The following is a 16,943-nucleotide window of genomic DNA, read 5'->3' on the forward strand; positions in this document are numbered from 1 at the left end:
CAAACTTGGTCAAATGCTGTGTATGAAAGCTGGGCAGGACAGCACTGTGGGGTACTTCTGGTGGGGTAGGAGAAACCATTGGAGGTCACACAGATGAAGTCAAGCCCACGGAACTGAGTCTGGTGCGGCCACCATCAAGCTCAACAGTCTTGACAAGGAAGCCAGAGGAACTCTTGGACTCGCTAGGACCAGGTGAACCTCTGTCTGGATAGTCTGTAACCTGTCCGGTGGAAGCAAGAGGCAGTCCACTAAGGTAACTATGATTACCCCCAAATGACGCAGCCTGTGGCATGGCGTCAATTGACTCTTTTCTCCATTTATGATGAAACCATGGTTCTCGAGTGTTGCGATGGTAAGGGCCAAGTCCCGTTCTGCCTCTGGGAGAGATCTTGCTTGCAGCAACAAATTGTCTTTATAGGCAAACAAACGAATCCCTTTCTGACGGAGTTGCGCCACCAGCTGCGCCAACAACTTTGTAAAGATCCGAGAGGCTGCTGTATTGAAAATGCCTTCCAGCATATTTAAAATGAAGGTACTGCCCTGATTTCCGGGTGTATAGGAAGATGCAGGTAGGCCTCCCTTAAATCTATGGACGCTAGCACATCCAGATGAAAGAGTGCCTCTGAAACTGCTCTTAGAGTTTCCATCTGGAAATGAATTCTGCGGACCCATCTGTTCAAAAATTTTAAGTCTAAAACAGTTCTCCTTGAGCCGTCTCTTTTTGGGACGGTAAAGAGGATAGAGGTGTGGTTATTTGTTTTTTGTTTTTTTTTAACTCCCTCTCCCTCCTGTGCCAGAGGCACTGTCTCCACTGCCCCATGTCCAGGAGGTGTTGGAACACCTCGACCATCTGCAAATGCTTTGAGAATGCTTTTGACCTTGGAGTGGGGATATAGCGGCAGGGGGGAGAGGAGTGAAACTCTATCCTGTAGCCGTGATGGATCAGCTGCAGAACCCAGTTGTCTGAGGTTGAATCTTCCCAGGTTGGGGCGAGCTGAGACAAACGCCCTCCAAGCCTGACATGCTTCAAGTCATTGTTGTGGCTTTTGCTGCTTTGACTGAGCAGCTTGCTGTTTGTAGGTACTGAGCCCTCTAAAGGGTGCTCTCTGACGATTCCAAGATCCCTCTGGAATTTTGTATCTCTGTCCCAGAAGGGCTGGAAGCCATGAAAGGGCCGATTGTATTGGAAAGGCCTTTTGAAAGGCTTTCAGTCTTTTTATTGATTGAAGGCATCGTCTTTTGCTTATTAGACGACTCTACAAGAATGTTTTGTAGGGCAGAGTCACCAAAAAGCTTCTTGCCGTCGTAACGGTGGTGAGATTAATCCTAGAGGTAGAATCGACTGACCAATGTTGAGCCACAAGTGGCGTCTGCCAACAACTGACGAAGCCGCCACTTGTGCTGAGAATCTAATTGTATCAAGAGTGGCATCGGCCATAAAGGCCTGTGCTTTCTGGATCTTTAATAGTTGCTTTCTCATCTTAACTGAGTCCCCTGGAGGATCACTCAGAAGATTGTCCACCCTTAATAAGGAGGCATGGGTTGCCATGGACACTGCCGCTGTTGCGCAGACTACCAGGGATGCGTTCTCGTGGACACGATTAAATGACAGCTCGGCCTTCTTGTCAGCTATGTCTTTTAGAGAAACCTCACCCTCTCGAGGTACCAGGGAACCTGACACCAATTGCAAAATCTGGGCATCTGCATTTAGTGTCCTCAACATATCTGTAGTGGTTTGCTGAAAAGAATAAAATTTGTTAGCCATGGACGTAGCCTTACGATTGGAAGCTGGTGTCAACCATTCCTGTTTGACTACATCCACAAACAACTTTGGCATGGGCATCAGCATGTCCTTGGGGCGTGCTCTAGGAAAGACCAAGTCCCCTTTGGTGGAAGAGTCAGAACTCTGCCCAGCCTCTGATTTCAGTCCAATTGTTTTAATAATTCTGGACATCAGTGGGCTGAAGTCCTCTGCCAGAAAGAGGTGCTGTGACACCGAGGCATCATCAGTGTCCTCCTCTCCAGACCATTCCCCGTCATCCTTGTCTAATGGAGTCTCTGGGTCCAGATCAAAACCTCCCCCTGCATTAATTGGGTCTTCAGATCAGAAGGCAGATTAGGCCTCTCTGAGTTTGCAATGACATTTTTCCAAGGTGCAAGTAAACCTCTAGGGCCCCCAGAGTCTGATCGGCAGCATCAGAGGAATGGTCTCGTGCCACCTTGCCAGCCAACTTGCCCTGCTCCCTACGCTTACGCTTGCTTTTGGCTTTCTTGGGAGAAGGACTGACAGACTAGCTAGATGAGGAGCTCACACTGGGTGACCGATGCCTTCTCCCCTTTTGGGATTTTGGGATCTTAGGGGGCCTAACCTGGTAAATGGTGTGAATGATTGCATTGCGAAACCATGCTTGCCACTCAGGTGGCACAGACTTAGGTAAAACAGCAGGGTTAGAACTGGATTCTTTAGGCCCAGTCTCTGCAGCAGACTCCCCCTGCTGGCCAAACACCACAGTCACAGTCTTAGTCTTTTCCCGCCCTTTTAGAGTCTGTCTCACTTTTACATTACCCGCTCCTTTAGGTAAAATGGAGGGATTCTTCGCAACCATTGCCATCTTAGGAACAGAAGACGACTGTGATGGCCTCGCTGCCATGCTGGTCAGGTTGCTAGCCAGCTCGCCAATCTGCCTAATCTCTTCAGAGGTTGGTGGGGCGTTGGCAATAGGGAGCCTCCGAAAGCACTCTTCACAGCCACTTGAAGCTGCCTGAAGCAGTGTGGTGTGCTGGGCCACGGTAGCGCAAGTCTCACAGCCTGAGGGCGGGAGACTCGATGCGGCCCCTTCGACAATCAGGACAGGCGGCTCAAAAGCAGCCGTCACCGACGTGGGAAAATTAAACCCTTCCGGGGGGGACTCCATGGCCAACAGATGAAAGACTGCCGATTATGGACCGTCAACTCACTACTGGCAAATTTTTCGGGCAGTTTTTGGGAGGTCGGAAAAGCAGCCTTGCTATGCAGAGCTTGCAGCAGCCTGCGCCAATGGGGCCTACAAACGGCCCTGAAGCCTCCCAGGCCGAAAAAACTTGATCTCTTCCCCTTGTTGGAGAAACTGCTCTGTACCTCTCTGCCTGGCTCCAAGCAACAGAGAGGAAAGAGGAGATGAGGGCGAGAGAACAGAGATGGGGGGAGGAAGAGAAACAGACGAAAGAAGGGTGTTTTCTTTCTTTCTTTCTTTGGTAATAGCAAGTAATAAGGATCAGGGACAGAAAAAGGGATTTGGAGAACAGAATACTGTAGTTAGGAAGTCAATTAGAGAAGTAATATCAGCAGAAAATAGAGAGAGCTAGAAAAACGCTGCCTTGGAGCTTGCTGAGGACAGAAAGAAGTGGCCGTTATCCCCCTCAGGCTTTAGTGGACGTGGCTTAGTTTTTTAACTATTTACTTTCTGTCCTGCCTGGAACTCCTGAGAGAGGATAACCCATGAGATGTCCCTGGCCTCAGCAACCGAGAATAGGTCTTTCTTATCTCAAATATACTTCACCAATAAATCAACTTAGTATTTAGTTTGTACAACAATCTCCACACACAGTAGCTGCAACAACTAAACTCTGCACTCCACTCTGTAACTGGAGTGGGTAGCTTCTCTTGTTGGAGCTCTGCTAAATAATCACAAACTCCAACAATAGGGAGTGCACACAGCTTCCAAACCTGTGTAGGACACTTGTCCCACCCAGTTTTTGATTGTGTGAATGACCTTATATTGTTATCTACTGCAAACCCTTGCAAAGAGAGATTGGGCTATAAATCAATATAAATAAATTACACAGAAGCTCACACATACCATTCCTTGGGTTCAACAGAATTCTCTAAAACAGAAATACTTGGACAGTCCAAGGAAAAGACTTCTGTCAAGGAACCACGTGTACGATGGAAGTTAAAAGGTAAGGTGTGTCCTCGAGTCGATGTCAACTCCTGGCAACCACAGAGCCCTGTGGTTTTTCTTTGGTAGAATACAGGAGGGGTTTACCATTGCCATCTCCCGCGCAGTATATGATGCCTTTCAGCATCTTCCTATATCGCTGCTGCCCGATGCTGCTTCCCATAATCTGGGAAACATACCAGCGGGGATTCGAACCGGCAACCTCATGCTTGCTAGGCAAGTCATTTCCCGCTGTGCCATTAGGTGGCTTCATGATGGCAGTTAGCCTCCATCATTTTGAAGTGAGATCATCACGTTCATTGGACCTGCCATTCACCAATTCCCTAATCCTGTCTAATACAGGAGAAATGGACACTTTGCACCCCACCTACCCTGTGAGGATGGTAACTGAAAACTCTTTGAACTATGGACAGTCTCGCAGTCACCTCTACCCACCAGGGCATTTCACCTCCTCACTGGCCGAGGAGCTGTCAATCTGAGCCCTCATGACCTACCTCGATTGGTGGAAGGAGCTCACCGCCCTTCCAGGTGCTTTGCCTAAGAAACTCTTTAAAACATTGTGTGTTGCCTTTGTTTGGGGTGACCTATTTTCCATGTACTGGCTAGACCATTCTTCATCAAGATATGTAAGTGCTTTGCTTTAGATTTTAGAATGTGTTAGGAGTTAGAAATGGCTTTTGCTTTATTTTCCCAATGCCTTCCTGCTCCCACTCCTCACTTTGGTTCCTATTGATTAATAAAGTAATCTTTTAGAGAGAACAATCTCACCTCTTGTGTCCATTGCTCAGAAACAATGGATTTGCAGCTCCCCACAAGCTCACCACTTGGTTGAGCCACTTAAAAAGAGAAAACTGAAGGAGTGAACTAAGCCTGGCTCCTGCTCTGTGGAGACAGAGGGGATCCTCCAGAGGTTGGTTCAGACTTTGGACCAAAACGAGTTCTCTCTGGAAGCAGAGAGTGGTGGCAGCAACTACCAGACACCACCCTGGAGCAGAGGTGAGTGAGTTCAAATGCCCAAACTCCAGGTGGTTCCTCATAGTTTCCATCAAGTTTATCGGTAGGATTCATAACAAACTCATTAGGAGTATAAAGTACAGGAAATCCTACAGGATTCATTGAGTTCAGGAAGCATACACTGTGGCCACACATTCCTCCCGAGGAGGCTTCTACCCCAAATCTCCTTCTGAGGAGAGCGTGTGCGCATTCACACACCAGCCAAACTTACCCCGAAGTCCCTTCGAGATTCTTGGACCCACTCCACACACAAATCGGACTTTGTGATACAAATTTTAGCTTATCTCAACGTATTTCCGGATTTTTTTAAAAAAGCTAGTTTTAAGCTACTTTTTCTGAAAACTCTGGAGCAAATAGGGAGAAGCACTGATGTAGAATGATAAGAGGGATACTCTCTTTAGAAATGCAGATATAGCTCTTTAGGAAGATCTCTCCCCTCGCCCCCATTGGCTAGAAGGAAAACACGGACCATGCCATGTGAACTTGTTTCAAAACAAAACTTGAGAACAGAGGAGATGGGCTGCTTCCCTCAATGCTGCGAGTGTAGTTCAAAGTGGCTTCGCTCAACATTTACCCCGAAGCATGAAGCCATGTGTGAATAACTCCCAGGCAGGCGCGTAACAATGATAGGGCAAGGGGAGACAGTTGTCTGGGGGCCCCACTGCCTGGAGGGGCACCCCAGAGGCACCTCATGTGACTCCCCATTGCCCCCTGCCCAGCCCCAAGGCCCCTCAGCCACTTGCCCTCTTCGACGTCTCTCCTGCTTGTTCTGCTGGCCGCAATCGAAGCAGCAGGCAAGCTGCAAAGAGCTCCTTTTCTCCCGCCTCTCAGCTGATCGGCGGGTGGGCGGGGCTTCCACGGAGGCCTCCGTGTAGGCCGCAGTGAAGCCTGAACTTGAGTAGGGCCCAAGCAAGCCAGGAAGGAGGAGGCAGCCAGAGTGTTCTCTGCAGCAGAAGACCCCTTGCTGCCCTGCTTAACCCAGACCAGCATTTTCCAGGTAGAGTGTGAACTCCTTTTTGTGGTTACCTTTCCCGCCCCCCCCCATATAGGGATCTGCTTGCCATAGGGCTTGGATATGGGGGGGGGGGGACCGAGAAGTCTCTGAATATTTATTTTGAAACAGCTTGGAAAATTTGCTGACTTAAAAAAACTATCTAAAAAGTCCTATAAGTGGCTTGTTTCATGGCAGAAAATTGCAAAAACTTCTGGAACAGTATTTTATTAATTTTATTTATTCATTCATTCATTTATAAATGCACTTATGTTCAAGTTGTTATGCAACCCAGAAGGTCTGAGTGAGAACTGTGGAGCATGTGTGGTGCTTTTATTTTATTTTTCTTGTGTGTGAACTGCTCCCCAATAACTTGCAGGGACTTCAGGGTCAATCTGGCCAACATGTGAATGCAGCACCTCCATTCCAGAGGAGATGTGTCTTAAAGGGCTTTAAAAGCCTCCTGTGAAAAACCTCCTGGAATCAAACTTGACTGAATTTGTTCAGAATTCTGAGAAAACAAACATAGGTTCACCCTGCATGGTTGAAAGTCTCCTTTGCTAATCTGCAGCGAGGGGCCCATTTTAATAATTCATCTTTCTAGTGTGTTCTAGGCATTAAAAGTAATACAAATGTATAGTACTCAATGTATATCACTATATATTGTGACGTGTGTGTGTATTCAGTGAAATGTATTTGCAGGCAGCATACTTATTTTGGAATATCAGACTTAAATCCTTGGGGGCCTGGGGTGTGCGGAGGCCCTGGACTTTGGGGGGGGGGCCATTTTTTAAAATCTTGTCTCTGGGCCCACTCCAACCTTGCTACGCCCCTGCTCCCAGGACAGGGCTCCGGGAAAACTGATTCTTCAGCTTAAGCTGACTTTGAACAGCACTGATTGGTTGGCACCTGTGATATCATCCCACCTCCCCCGACTCTTCCCAGAGCAGTTTCACCAATTTAAAAATGTGTTGAGGGACTTTTTTAAAGTGTCAGATGAAGTTTTAATAGTGCAAACATTCAAGGACTTTAAATGATTTTAAAAAGGCTGACAGCTTGTAGAAAAGCACGGGCAGTGGGACAAACACAACAACTAAATCAGCAGATTCAAAATGGAAATAAGTACATCTGCATATTGCAGTATTGAAGGCATGAGGAAGCCAGGCCCACACCACCAGAGGGGAAATACGCTGACTCCTATTTTTAGTATGTCTCTGTGAACTTTGAATTTACCATTCATGCCCACCACCATACTAAACTGATACTCACCTTCTCACATTGCTCTTGCAACAAAGTAATATTGATTATAATGGAAAGACCGTGCAGTCAGAACAGACCCAACAAATGCTCAGCCTCTAACACACAATTAGTCTGTCGGCATGGCACTAACTTTCTGTCACAAAACAAAGACCTCCAAGGTCCCTTTCAAGTTCCAACTCTAAAAATTGATGACAAATGTCAAATTCTCAATCAAATATAAAGGTAAAGTGTACCATCGAGTTGGTGTCTACTCCAGGCGACCACAAAGCCCTGTGATTGTCTTTGGTAGAATACAGGAGGGGTTTACCATTGCCATGTCCCGTGCAGTATATCTTCCTATATCGCTGCTGCCCGATATAGGTGTTTCCTATAGTCTAGGAAACATACCAGCCAGTGGGGATTCAAACCAGCAGCCTCTGGCTTGCTAGTCAAGTCATTTCCCTGCTAGCTCTCAAATAAGAGCCCTATATGCTTCTGCTCTATCAATCACCCTGTACTCTCAATTAATTCCACTTTGGAAATAGGTGATGGCCCACATATTACCTTATATTTCCGGATCTCTGCAAATACTTTTGGTGACTTCAAGGTATCTGAAGCCAACTAAACAAAAGGAAGAAAATGAAAGCAAAGGATGTAGAAGAAATGTTATAAAGATACTGTAAAGCTCTTGGGTAAACTATGTGTTACATACAAATGAGAATAACAAAGCCCCAGCAAAGAAGTCTTGGGATGCTGCAGTTTTGAGCAGAAAAGCCACAGTCAGCAAAAGGAGTGCTTAATCCCTTTTCCTGGTGGTCAATTTTTCACTCAAACCTGTTTCCAAACTGCTTTCCCCTTGCAGAGTTTCAGATCAGTTATCCAGAAACTTGTGGGGAGAGCAATGGGAGGCAAGTTTAAGTGGAAAACAGCCTGCAAAGAAAGGGCTAGGACCATCCCCCCGCTACTCCTTCTTTCAAAACTGCATTTCCTAAGGCTCCTGTTAATTAACATACACACAATATCAGTGATCTATAATATATTATTGTGTGTATTATGTAGCTTGCTCCTAAGTTTCCCACTTCTCTCCCAGCCTCCATGCTGCCTCCACCACCCCACCCTCACCCCGCCTGGTTACTCCAGTTAATACACACACACACACACACACTCACTCTATAATGTAATTGTGTGTATTATGAATTGAGCCATAATGTCACTAGCGATACCAAATGGGGAGAACTTGGGGCACTATCTCAGCCAGCGGCAGTAATGAGATCTTTGTGCTGTACACCAAGTTGGTTTTAAATGTACACACACAAAAATGATAGGTGTGAGCATTATCCACACTTTTTGCAAATGTGGTATGCTGTTCAGGAAGTCATACTGAAGTATACATTTAGGCTGTGTTCATACAAACATTGTCATCCTGGTTAAAGAGTGATTTGTGAGCACCCAGAATTTCTGGACAATCCTAGTGAAATCACTGTGGTTAATGACATTTGACCAGGATAGATAACCAGGATCAGATGCTGATTATCCTGGTTAAATGCAGTTTAGCCACAGTAGTTTGGCCAGGACTCCCAGAAATTCTGGGTTCTCACAATCAATTCTGCAGGGCTCCTGGTTAACCAGGTTCACTGTCATTGTGTGAACACAACCTTTGTAGAAACCAAGGCTCATCTTTGCATGTGAAATAGCCTTCAGTTTCTGCAGCTACTGGAAGGCTACAGAATCCTTTGAAAAATATGAAATCTGTCAAATCATGAGAACATCTGCAATCTTAGAATTTCAGAACAAATAGGATCTCATTAAACTTTTTCACATTCCCTGATTTTGCTCTATTCACATATCCCGACTCTATTTTCAAGATGCAAATTAGCATGTGCAGACAGACTAGAGTCTGATGCCATGCAGGACCCTTGAAAAGTGCTATTCTCAGAAGAAGAAATGTTCAGGACATTGAAATTGACATGAATCCATAGAAAAGACTGGATTGTCATACCTACAAGGGAGGTCAATTATACAATCCTGAAAATATCACATGACACAGCTTGCTTTCTCCTTAATTCTGCTTATGCTTTGCTCACAAACCAGAGGCATCACACAAGTAAGGTGAGATGGCAGATTTGGGGTGCCATAAAGAATGGCAGAGAGGGAAGCAGTCAGATATGGCCCATGGGGCACAATTCACTGGGAGAGTCTCCTGCACAAGCCCCACTGAAATGATCAGAAGCTAATGAGGTTTGTACTTGAGAGCTTCCCATTAGACTGTGCCCTCTGTGGGGGGCAGATGCTGTCTGGATTTCCATTTCAGGTACCAAAATGTTTTGGGGAAACAAATTTTGCAAAAAACTCAGTTTATGGAATCGGAATACCACTTTGGTTCAGTTATAATTTTTCCCTAAAATATGGCAAATGAAAATGGCTGAAAATACACATCTTCATTATGTCTGAATAGAACTATGGAGAAGGTGCTGCTGGGAGCGTTCTAAAATGTGTGTGTCTCAAGTTAGACTCATGTCTGACCATTCCACCATTATGAAGTAGGACATCTTTGGTCATGTTTTGGGCACTTTCCTACATAAGTCTGAAAAACACAGGTAGGACAAAGTGATGACAGAAATGACTTTCAGATCAGTTACCCCACCCAAACAAACCCTACTGCCCCTGGACCTTTTCTAAAATCCCACTCCCTGGCAGGCTGGTCCTTACCTTTGAAGATTCATCTGAAGATTCATTTGGGGTTCTCTTCTTTTCTGTGATCAGATCCTTCTCTGTGATGGTGAACTCCACAGCCTGTCGTGCCTTCTCGGTTTCCCATTCCTGCAACTCTTTATAGTATTTATCTAGTGGCTGCTGTGTAAAAATCTATAGGGCAAAAAACTATTATTAATTAAATCTTCTGCAAATTAGCATTTCTGCTACTTCTTGTCATCTGAGATCATGGAGAGCTTTGCCTGTGGGCAGACACATTATGTGCCATTCAGAGAGTTGTACGGGCTTTCTAAATATTTCCTAATTTGCATGTTTTTTCTCGGCTGGTGTAGGAGGTCACCCAACGTGGGATTACATCCCTCCACATGCTCCAGAAGGCAGGAAGTAGAAAAAACTGAAGAACTCAACCCAGTGCATGTGGGCGTATACCTTCAGTTCTACTTCCTGCCTTCACTCTAGGAGGTTCTTCTACTCAGCTCGCTTCGTGATCTTCCCTGTTCTCTCCTTTTCTCTCATATTTCTTCTCATATTTCCTGCTCATTATCTACCTTTCTTACACTTTTAACTGTTTCTACTATTGTTATAGACCTTTTTTAAAAAAAATCTTCTCTTTTCCACTACTCATCCTTGTTTCCTTCTCCGTTGTTACTGCCCTTTCAATCCCTCTTCACCTCTGGTCGGTCCTCCGTTCGATGGCCGCAAAGAAGGTGGTTGGAATTTTGGCATTGAGGGAGCAAGCAGCCCGCCAACGGTCTTTCCCGCCTAAGGCTCAAGCGGGTGAAAAAAACGCCACCACAATGTCGGCCGCTAGGGGGAGTCTTGCTGGCGCCTCCAGGCCACAGCGACTGTTCCCTCAGCTAGAAGGCCAGGGTGTGGATGCCAGGTCTGTGACCAGGCACGATCACCTCCGCTCGGCATCCCTGCCACGAAAGAAGCAGAAGAAGAAGAGCAAGCACGCCGAGCGGGAACATTTGCCGAGCGCGCGCAAACACCAGACGGCCTCGCCAGAGCGGCTGCCGAGACGCGCTGTGGAGGAGGCGGCCTTTCGATCCCCGCCCCCCCTATCGCCGGCGGCTGCGCGACCAGCGCAGGACTCAGCGGGCGGGCCGGTGGAAGAACAGCGGCAGCTGTAGCTCGCCAGCCCCAGACCAGCAGAGCACCAGGGCGAGGGGGATCAAGCCGCGGGGCAGCAGGAGGAGGACGGCAGCCCGACGCGGGAGTCTCTGGTGAGACCGGGGCCCTCACGGGGGAGTGGGGAGGCAACCACTCAGCCTTCGGAATTGGACTCCCCTGGCCACCCAACACCAGGTGGGGGCGCCCCCGCGATCCTTCCCGGGAGCTCCGTGGATCCAGAGGCCCTAAGAGGCTGGATCGAAGAGGCAGTTCAACGCTCCCTGGTGTCTGTGCTAAAAGGGCGGTCTAGGGAAACGGCACCCAGAAGGCGGGAGCAGGGGTCCGAATCCTCGGACTCCCAGGACCTGTCCCCGGTTAGAAAGAGACTCAGGCGCGCCATGAGGGTCACCTCTTACTCTCGTGCCCGTGAACTTCGCTCTTCAGAGGAGTCGGGGGAGGAGTCTCCCAACATTATGCAACACAAAGACGAGGTGGCCGGCGCAGGGAGCGGGGAACCTGAGCTTGACTCTTCCTCTGATGAGGATAGCGAGATCCCCGAAGAGCAGGGGCTTGGGGTGCACAATCAACGACTCTCTCTGAAGGAGGATGCCCAGGCTATTATTAACCGATCCCTGCTCGCTTTGGGTCTTAGGCCAGTGATCCCTGAGGAGGATAATCCTGTTTCCAAGGGCTCCCTTGTTCTACCCAGTTCAAAGCCATTGCAGTCTAAGGCAGTTATGCCTGAGGGATTCTCTGCCACTATAAAGGAGGAATGGTCCGCTATTGCCACTGCTAAGTGGGCACCAGCGGCCGCCTCAAAGCTTTATGACTTTGACGAGGAGACACTGAACCTTCTGAAGGTTCCCCTCACGGATGCCCCCTTTGGAGCTCTCCTTAGTGGAGTAGTGGTCCCCAAGGACAGGGATTCCACCTTTAAGGACCCCGTGGACAAAAAAGCAGAGGCAGCCCTGCACAGGCTTCATGATTTGTCTGCTATGGCTATCAGGGCCGACACGACAGCCTCCCTGGTTTCGAGGGCTTCAGTGTTATGGATTGATGAGCTTCTCAATAATCCTCCGTTGGAAGAATCGCAGATGCGACGCAAGCTACTACGTTTACAAAAAGCGGCTGCCCTCGCAGCAGATGCCACGTTCGACAGCGTGCGCTTCTCAGCTCGTGCTTTGGGTGCGGGTGTGCTAGCCAGGCGCAATATTTGGCTCAAATATTGGAAAGTCGACAACACCTCGAAGGCAAACCTGGCAGCAGTTCCCTATGCAGGGGGCAAGCTCTTTGGGGATGAAGCACTCAAGGAGGTGCTCATTGAGACCCAGGACAAGCGTAAGGCATTGCCATCGGTCGCGCGCAAAGAAGATAAGGCTTTTCCTCGCAGGAATATTGAAACCTATAGAGCTTTCAGACCACAATTCAGGCAGAGGGATTCCTTCCGCTCTTTTCGGCCCCAGTGGAATAGATCTAGGGGTCAGGGCAGGCAATCGTTCCATACCCAGAACCGTCAGTCCTTCAACCCCCAGTCCCGGGGCCCCAAGCAGCATTCCTGACTCTCTGGCCGGCGGTGTGGGGGCTCGACTACTGGACTTCTGGCACGTCTGGAAAGAGTCCATTTCAGACAATTGGGTTCTTTCTATTGTAAAGCAGGGTTACAGGGTGGAACTCTCCAGTCGCCCTGGCAACAGGTTCCTCCTCACTCCAAGATCAAGGAACATCGCAAAGCACAAGGGCCTCCTGCTAGCCATCCAACATCTGATGGAAATAGGGGCCATAGAGGAGGTCCCATTGGATTAGAGAGGCCGGGGCGTGTACTCTGTAATCTTCACTGTGCCAAAGAAGGACGGGTCAGCAAGGGTGGTACTGAACTTGTGCCCTGTCAACAGATTCGTGATAAAGAAGCACTTCAAGATGGAAACTCTACGCACCATCTCAGAGGCTCTGCAGGCAGGGGACTTCTTGGTATCCATAGACCTTCAGGATGCCTATCTCCATATACCCATCCATCCCCTCAGTCGACCTCTGCTGCGTTTCTGTTACATGGGAAGGCACTTTCAGTACCGAGCACTGCCATTCGGACTTTCATCGGCCCCCAGGGTCTTCACAAAGATCCTGAGCCCCCTAGTAGCCATCCTTCGCATGGAGGACATTCATCTTTATTTTTATTTAGACGACTTGTTGATTCGAGCAAGTTCGGCCGAGGCCATGAGCTCTGCCTTGTCCAGGACACTCTCTCTACTGAGACAACACGGCTTCCTGGTGAACTTAGCCAAAAGCCACCTGACACCGTCCCGGCGCCTTCGTCATCTGGGAGTCATCATGGACACTGCGGTCTGCAGACTGTTCCTTCCAGAGGACAGGATGGAAGTCCTGTCATCCCTGGCCAACAGAGTGTTGAGGAAAGACCAAGCCAGCCTCCTCAAGTTAGCAAGACTTCTCGGGCTCATGGTGGCGGCCATGGAATCGGTTCCCTGGGCAAGGCTCCACCTTCGCAGATTGCAGTGGGCTCTTCTTCCCCATCAGAGCAGAATTGCACTGCGGCGAGACAAGAAAATTCTCCTACCCAGGGATCTGAGGGAGGCGATCAAGTGGTGGACAGTTCGGAAAAACCTCGTCAAAGGGAAACCGTTTCTGGAACCAGAAAGGATTCTAGTCACAACAGACGCCAGCCTGTGGGGCTGGGGGGTGCACTGCCGGAACGAATCTGCTCAGGGCCAGTGGTCCAGGGAGGAATCGTGTCACAGCATCAATTGGCTCGAGCTGTGGGCAGTGTCCCTGACCCTAAGATCCTTCCGGCCTCTTGTACAGGGACGGAATGTGTTGGTGCGCACAGACAACACCGCGACCAAGGCGCACATCAACAGGCAAGGGGGGACGAGGTCGAGGTCCCTCCACCTATAGGCAGTGAACCTGCTGGATTGGGCAGAGCAGAACTTGTTATCTATCCTGGCACATCACGTGAGTGGGGCCTCCAATGTACAGGCGGATTGGCTCAGTCAACAGCGGATTCAGCCGGCGGAGTGGGGCCTCCATCCCTCGGTATTCCAGTGGGTGACGGAGAGGCTAGGCAACCCATGCGTAGACCTTTTTGCGTCCAGGGAGAATGCCAAGCTGTGGAGGTTCTATACGTGCTTCCCGTCGGAGGGGGCGGAAGCAGTGGACGCTCTGTCGACACCGTGGCCTCGTTCGCTGCTGTACGCCTTTCCTCCAGTTCCTTTACTATCCCGGTGCCTGAGGAAGCTTTGGGGGTCCCGGTCCTCCATGATTTTGATCGCGCCCTACTGGCCCAGGAGACCCTAGTTCTCCAAAATCGTGGCGCTGGCCGTGGAAAGGCCCCTCAGACTACCTTGTTATCCAGACCTTCTACAGCAAGGCCCAATTCTCCACCCAGAACCAGAGTGGTTGCAACTGACCACGTGGAAGCTAAGCGGGCTATCCTAGGCCGGGAAAGATTGTCGGAGCAGGTTATTGAGACTATCCTCGCCTCCAGGAAGGGTTCTACCAATAGGATCTATCAGTCAACTTGGAGAAGTTTTCTTCGTTGGGCGGCTGGGCGGGGGCTGCAGCCCAACAATTGTAAGTTGAGGGAGTTGCTGGACTTTCTCTAGGATGGTCTATCCATGGGCCTGAAACCTAACACTCTCAAGCGGCAAGCGGCGTGTTTGGTCCTGATGCTGTTCCCACGACAGCGTGCCTCCCAAGCTAAGCACCCTCTTTTACAGAAATTCCTGAGAGGGGCAGCACACTTATCTCCGCCAGTCTGTCACCGTTTCCCATCCTGGGACTTGCATGTGGTTCTCCGAGGGCTTCAATTTCACCCGTTCGAGCCGCTGCGTTCCACCCCTCTTCAACTACTTTCATGGAAGGTGGCTTTTCTCGTGGCTATAACGTCAGCCAGAAGGGTCTCGGAACTGCAGGCCTTATCCATTAAGAGTGGCCTGTGTGTCTTCTCTAAGGATGCAGTTCGACTCATTCCCGATCCTTCCTTCGCTCCCAAGGTGAACTCAATCTTCCATAGAGCTGCGGACATCTTTCTTCCCTCATTCTGTCCGGAACCTAGACACCCTGCTGAGAAGGAATGGCACCGTTTGGATGTCCGTCAGGCACTAAAGGTCTACCTGCGTAGGACGGAACCATTTAGAAAATCCGAAGCCCTGTTTGTAGCATTCAAGTCGGCCAAGGTGGGTCTGAAGGTTTCAGCGGCAATCATCGCCAGATGGGCGAAGTCCTGTATCGTGGAGTCATATAGGTCGCAGGACCTGCCAGTTCCTAATCAGATTACGGCCCACTCTACGAGATCGGTGGCCACGTCGGCGGCACTGTCCTCCGCGGCATCGCTGGAGGAGATCTGCAAGGCAGCTACGTGGTCGTCTCCATTCACGTTTTCAAGACGTTATAAGTTGGATAAGCACGCCTCGGCAAGGGTGGCCTTTGGTCGGAGGATCCTTCAGAGGGTCCTTCCGGCTCAGTAGATCCAGTGTTGTGGACTCTGTTTCCCTCCCGTGGTTGGTGCTGTGGTATCTCCCACGTTGGGTGACCTCCTACACCAGCCGAGAAAGGTACATTGGTACTCACCGTGAAGGTGTCTTCTGGCTGGTGTAGAAGAGGTCACCCAAGGCCCACCCAGGGTTCGTTTTCTTTTCCTTGGCTGGATCTCTGACCCGGGAGGGAGGGCTACTCTGTTCTGCTCTTCCTCTCCTTGTCCTGAGTTATGTTGTGATATTTTCCTGTTCATGTTATTGTTATATTACTTCTTCTGGAGCTTGAGCTGTTTTAGGTACTGAAGGTATACGCCCACATGCACTGGGTTGAGTTCTTCAGTTTTTTCTACTTCCTGCCTTCTGGAGCATGTGGAGGATGTAATCCCACGTTGGGTGACCTCTTCTACACCAGCCAGAAGACACCTTTACGGTGAGTACCAATGTACCTTTCTCTTAAAATTTTATTGTACAAATTTTTCCAAATTGATTGTGATCTAATTTAGCATGTTATTTGACCTATATATTTAACACTAAAAAAGTATATATTAATTTTATATGCTGTATAAATATCTCAAAGTATTTCAAGTAGCCAGAAGGGGAGCGGGACGGGGGAGGGGGGAATTGATACATATACTTACTGTGGTTTAAATGTTCTATTCCAAACAATTCCAACATTATCTTGGAAATTGTTGGTATTGGGACACTTGTAAATTTCTTAACATGGCAACACAACAATATTGTTATTTAAATAATATCAGATTTAAACAATTATGTATAAAGCGTGCCCAAAGATATATTGTTACTTATTATCCACTGGTTTACTGGTGTCACTTTAATGCAGTGATGTGGGCTGGAAATTTTTCCATCAAATGTTGGCAATGGAAATTTTGTAGGCTGCACTCAGGTCCAAAATTCTGGCAAAACCCCTCCCCTCTGGCTAGATTTCCTGACTTTGAGAATAAATGGCTAGAAACAATCATTTACGCAATCAGCCAATGTAAAGATTATTACATGCAAAAGAGAAATCGGAGGAGTTTATTTCAGGGGTGAGCCACAACTCTAGCACCTCAAGGAATTATAAGAGGGAGGAAGCCAAAAATAGAACTACGCTTCATCCCATCTGGCACATGGACAATCAAAAGTTTGTAAAACATTTTGTCAGAGAGTGTGTGTGTGTGTGTGTATGCATTTAGCAACAAAACATTTCCATCTTATTTACTCCCTTGATACAGCTGTGCCTTTGGCAAGAGCCCATGCTCCCCAGCCCTAGTTACATTAATGGTTATAGACGCCATATTTGCTGCTATCACTGGAATGTTAAGGGAGCAAGCAGTAACAGCCCCAGTGCAGCCCCCAAATACAGCATGCTCAGTTGTTCTTAAGCCACACAGATGGCCCAGGCCTTTGAACCCTGGCATCTTGGATGGACACAGAGACCTCCTACAGCAA

General features: G+C 48.5%; 1 protein-coding gene across 3 annotated transcripts in view; it reads right to left on the reverse strand.

Moving 5' to 3' along the window:
• Window positions 1-16,943, reverse strand: part of CFAP65 (cilia and flagella associated protein 65) — a 78,689-nt gene that overhangs the window by 14,025 nt on the left and 47,721 nt on the right. For all 3 annotated transcript variants that reach the window (XM_053261969.1, XM_053261950.1, XM_053261959.1), the window contains exons 27-28: window positions 9,892-10,047; window positions 7,747-7,803 (exon numbers count right to left, since the gene is read on the reverse strand). In XM_053261969.1, coding sequence (XP_053117944.1) covers window positions 7,747-7,803; window positions 9,892-10,047 — 213 coding nt within the window. The remainder of the gene's footprint in view (window positions 1-7,746; window positions 7,804-9,891; window positions 10,048-16,943) is intronic.

The sequence above is a fragment of the Hemicordylus capensis genome, chromosome 1, assembly GCF_027244095.1.
Source record: "Hemicordylus capensis ecotype Gifberg chromosome 1, rHemCap1.1.pri, whole genome shotgun sequence".
NCBI classification, from domain to species: domain Eukaryota; kingdom Metazoa; phylum Chordata; class Lepidosauria; order Squamata; family Cordylidae; genus Hemicordylus; species Hemicordylus capensis.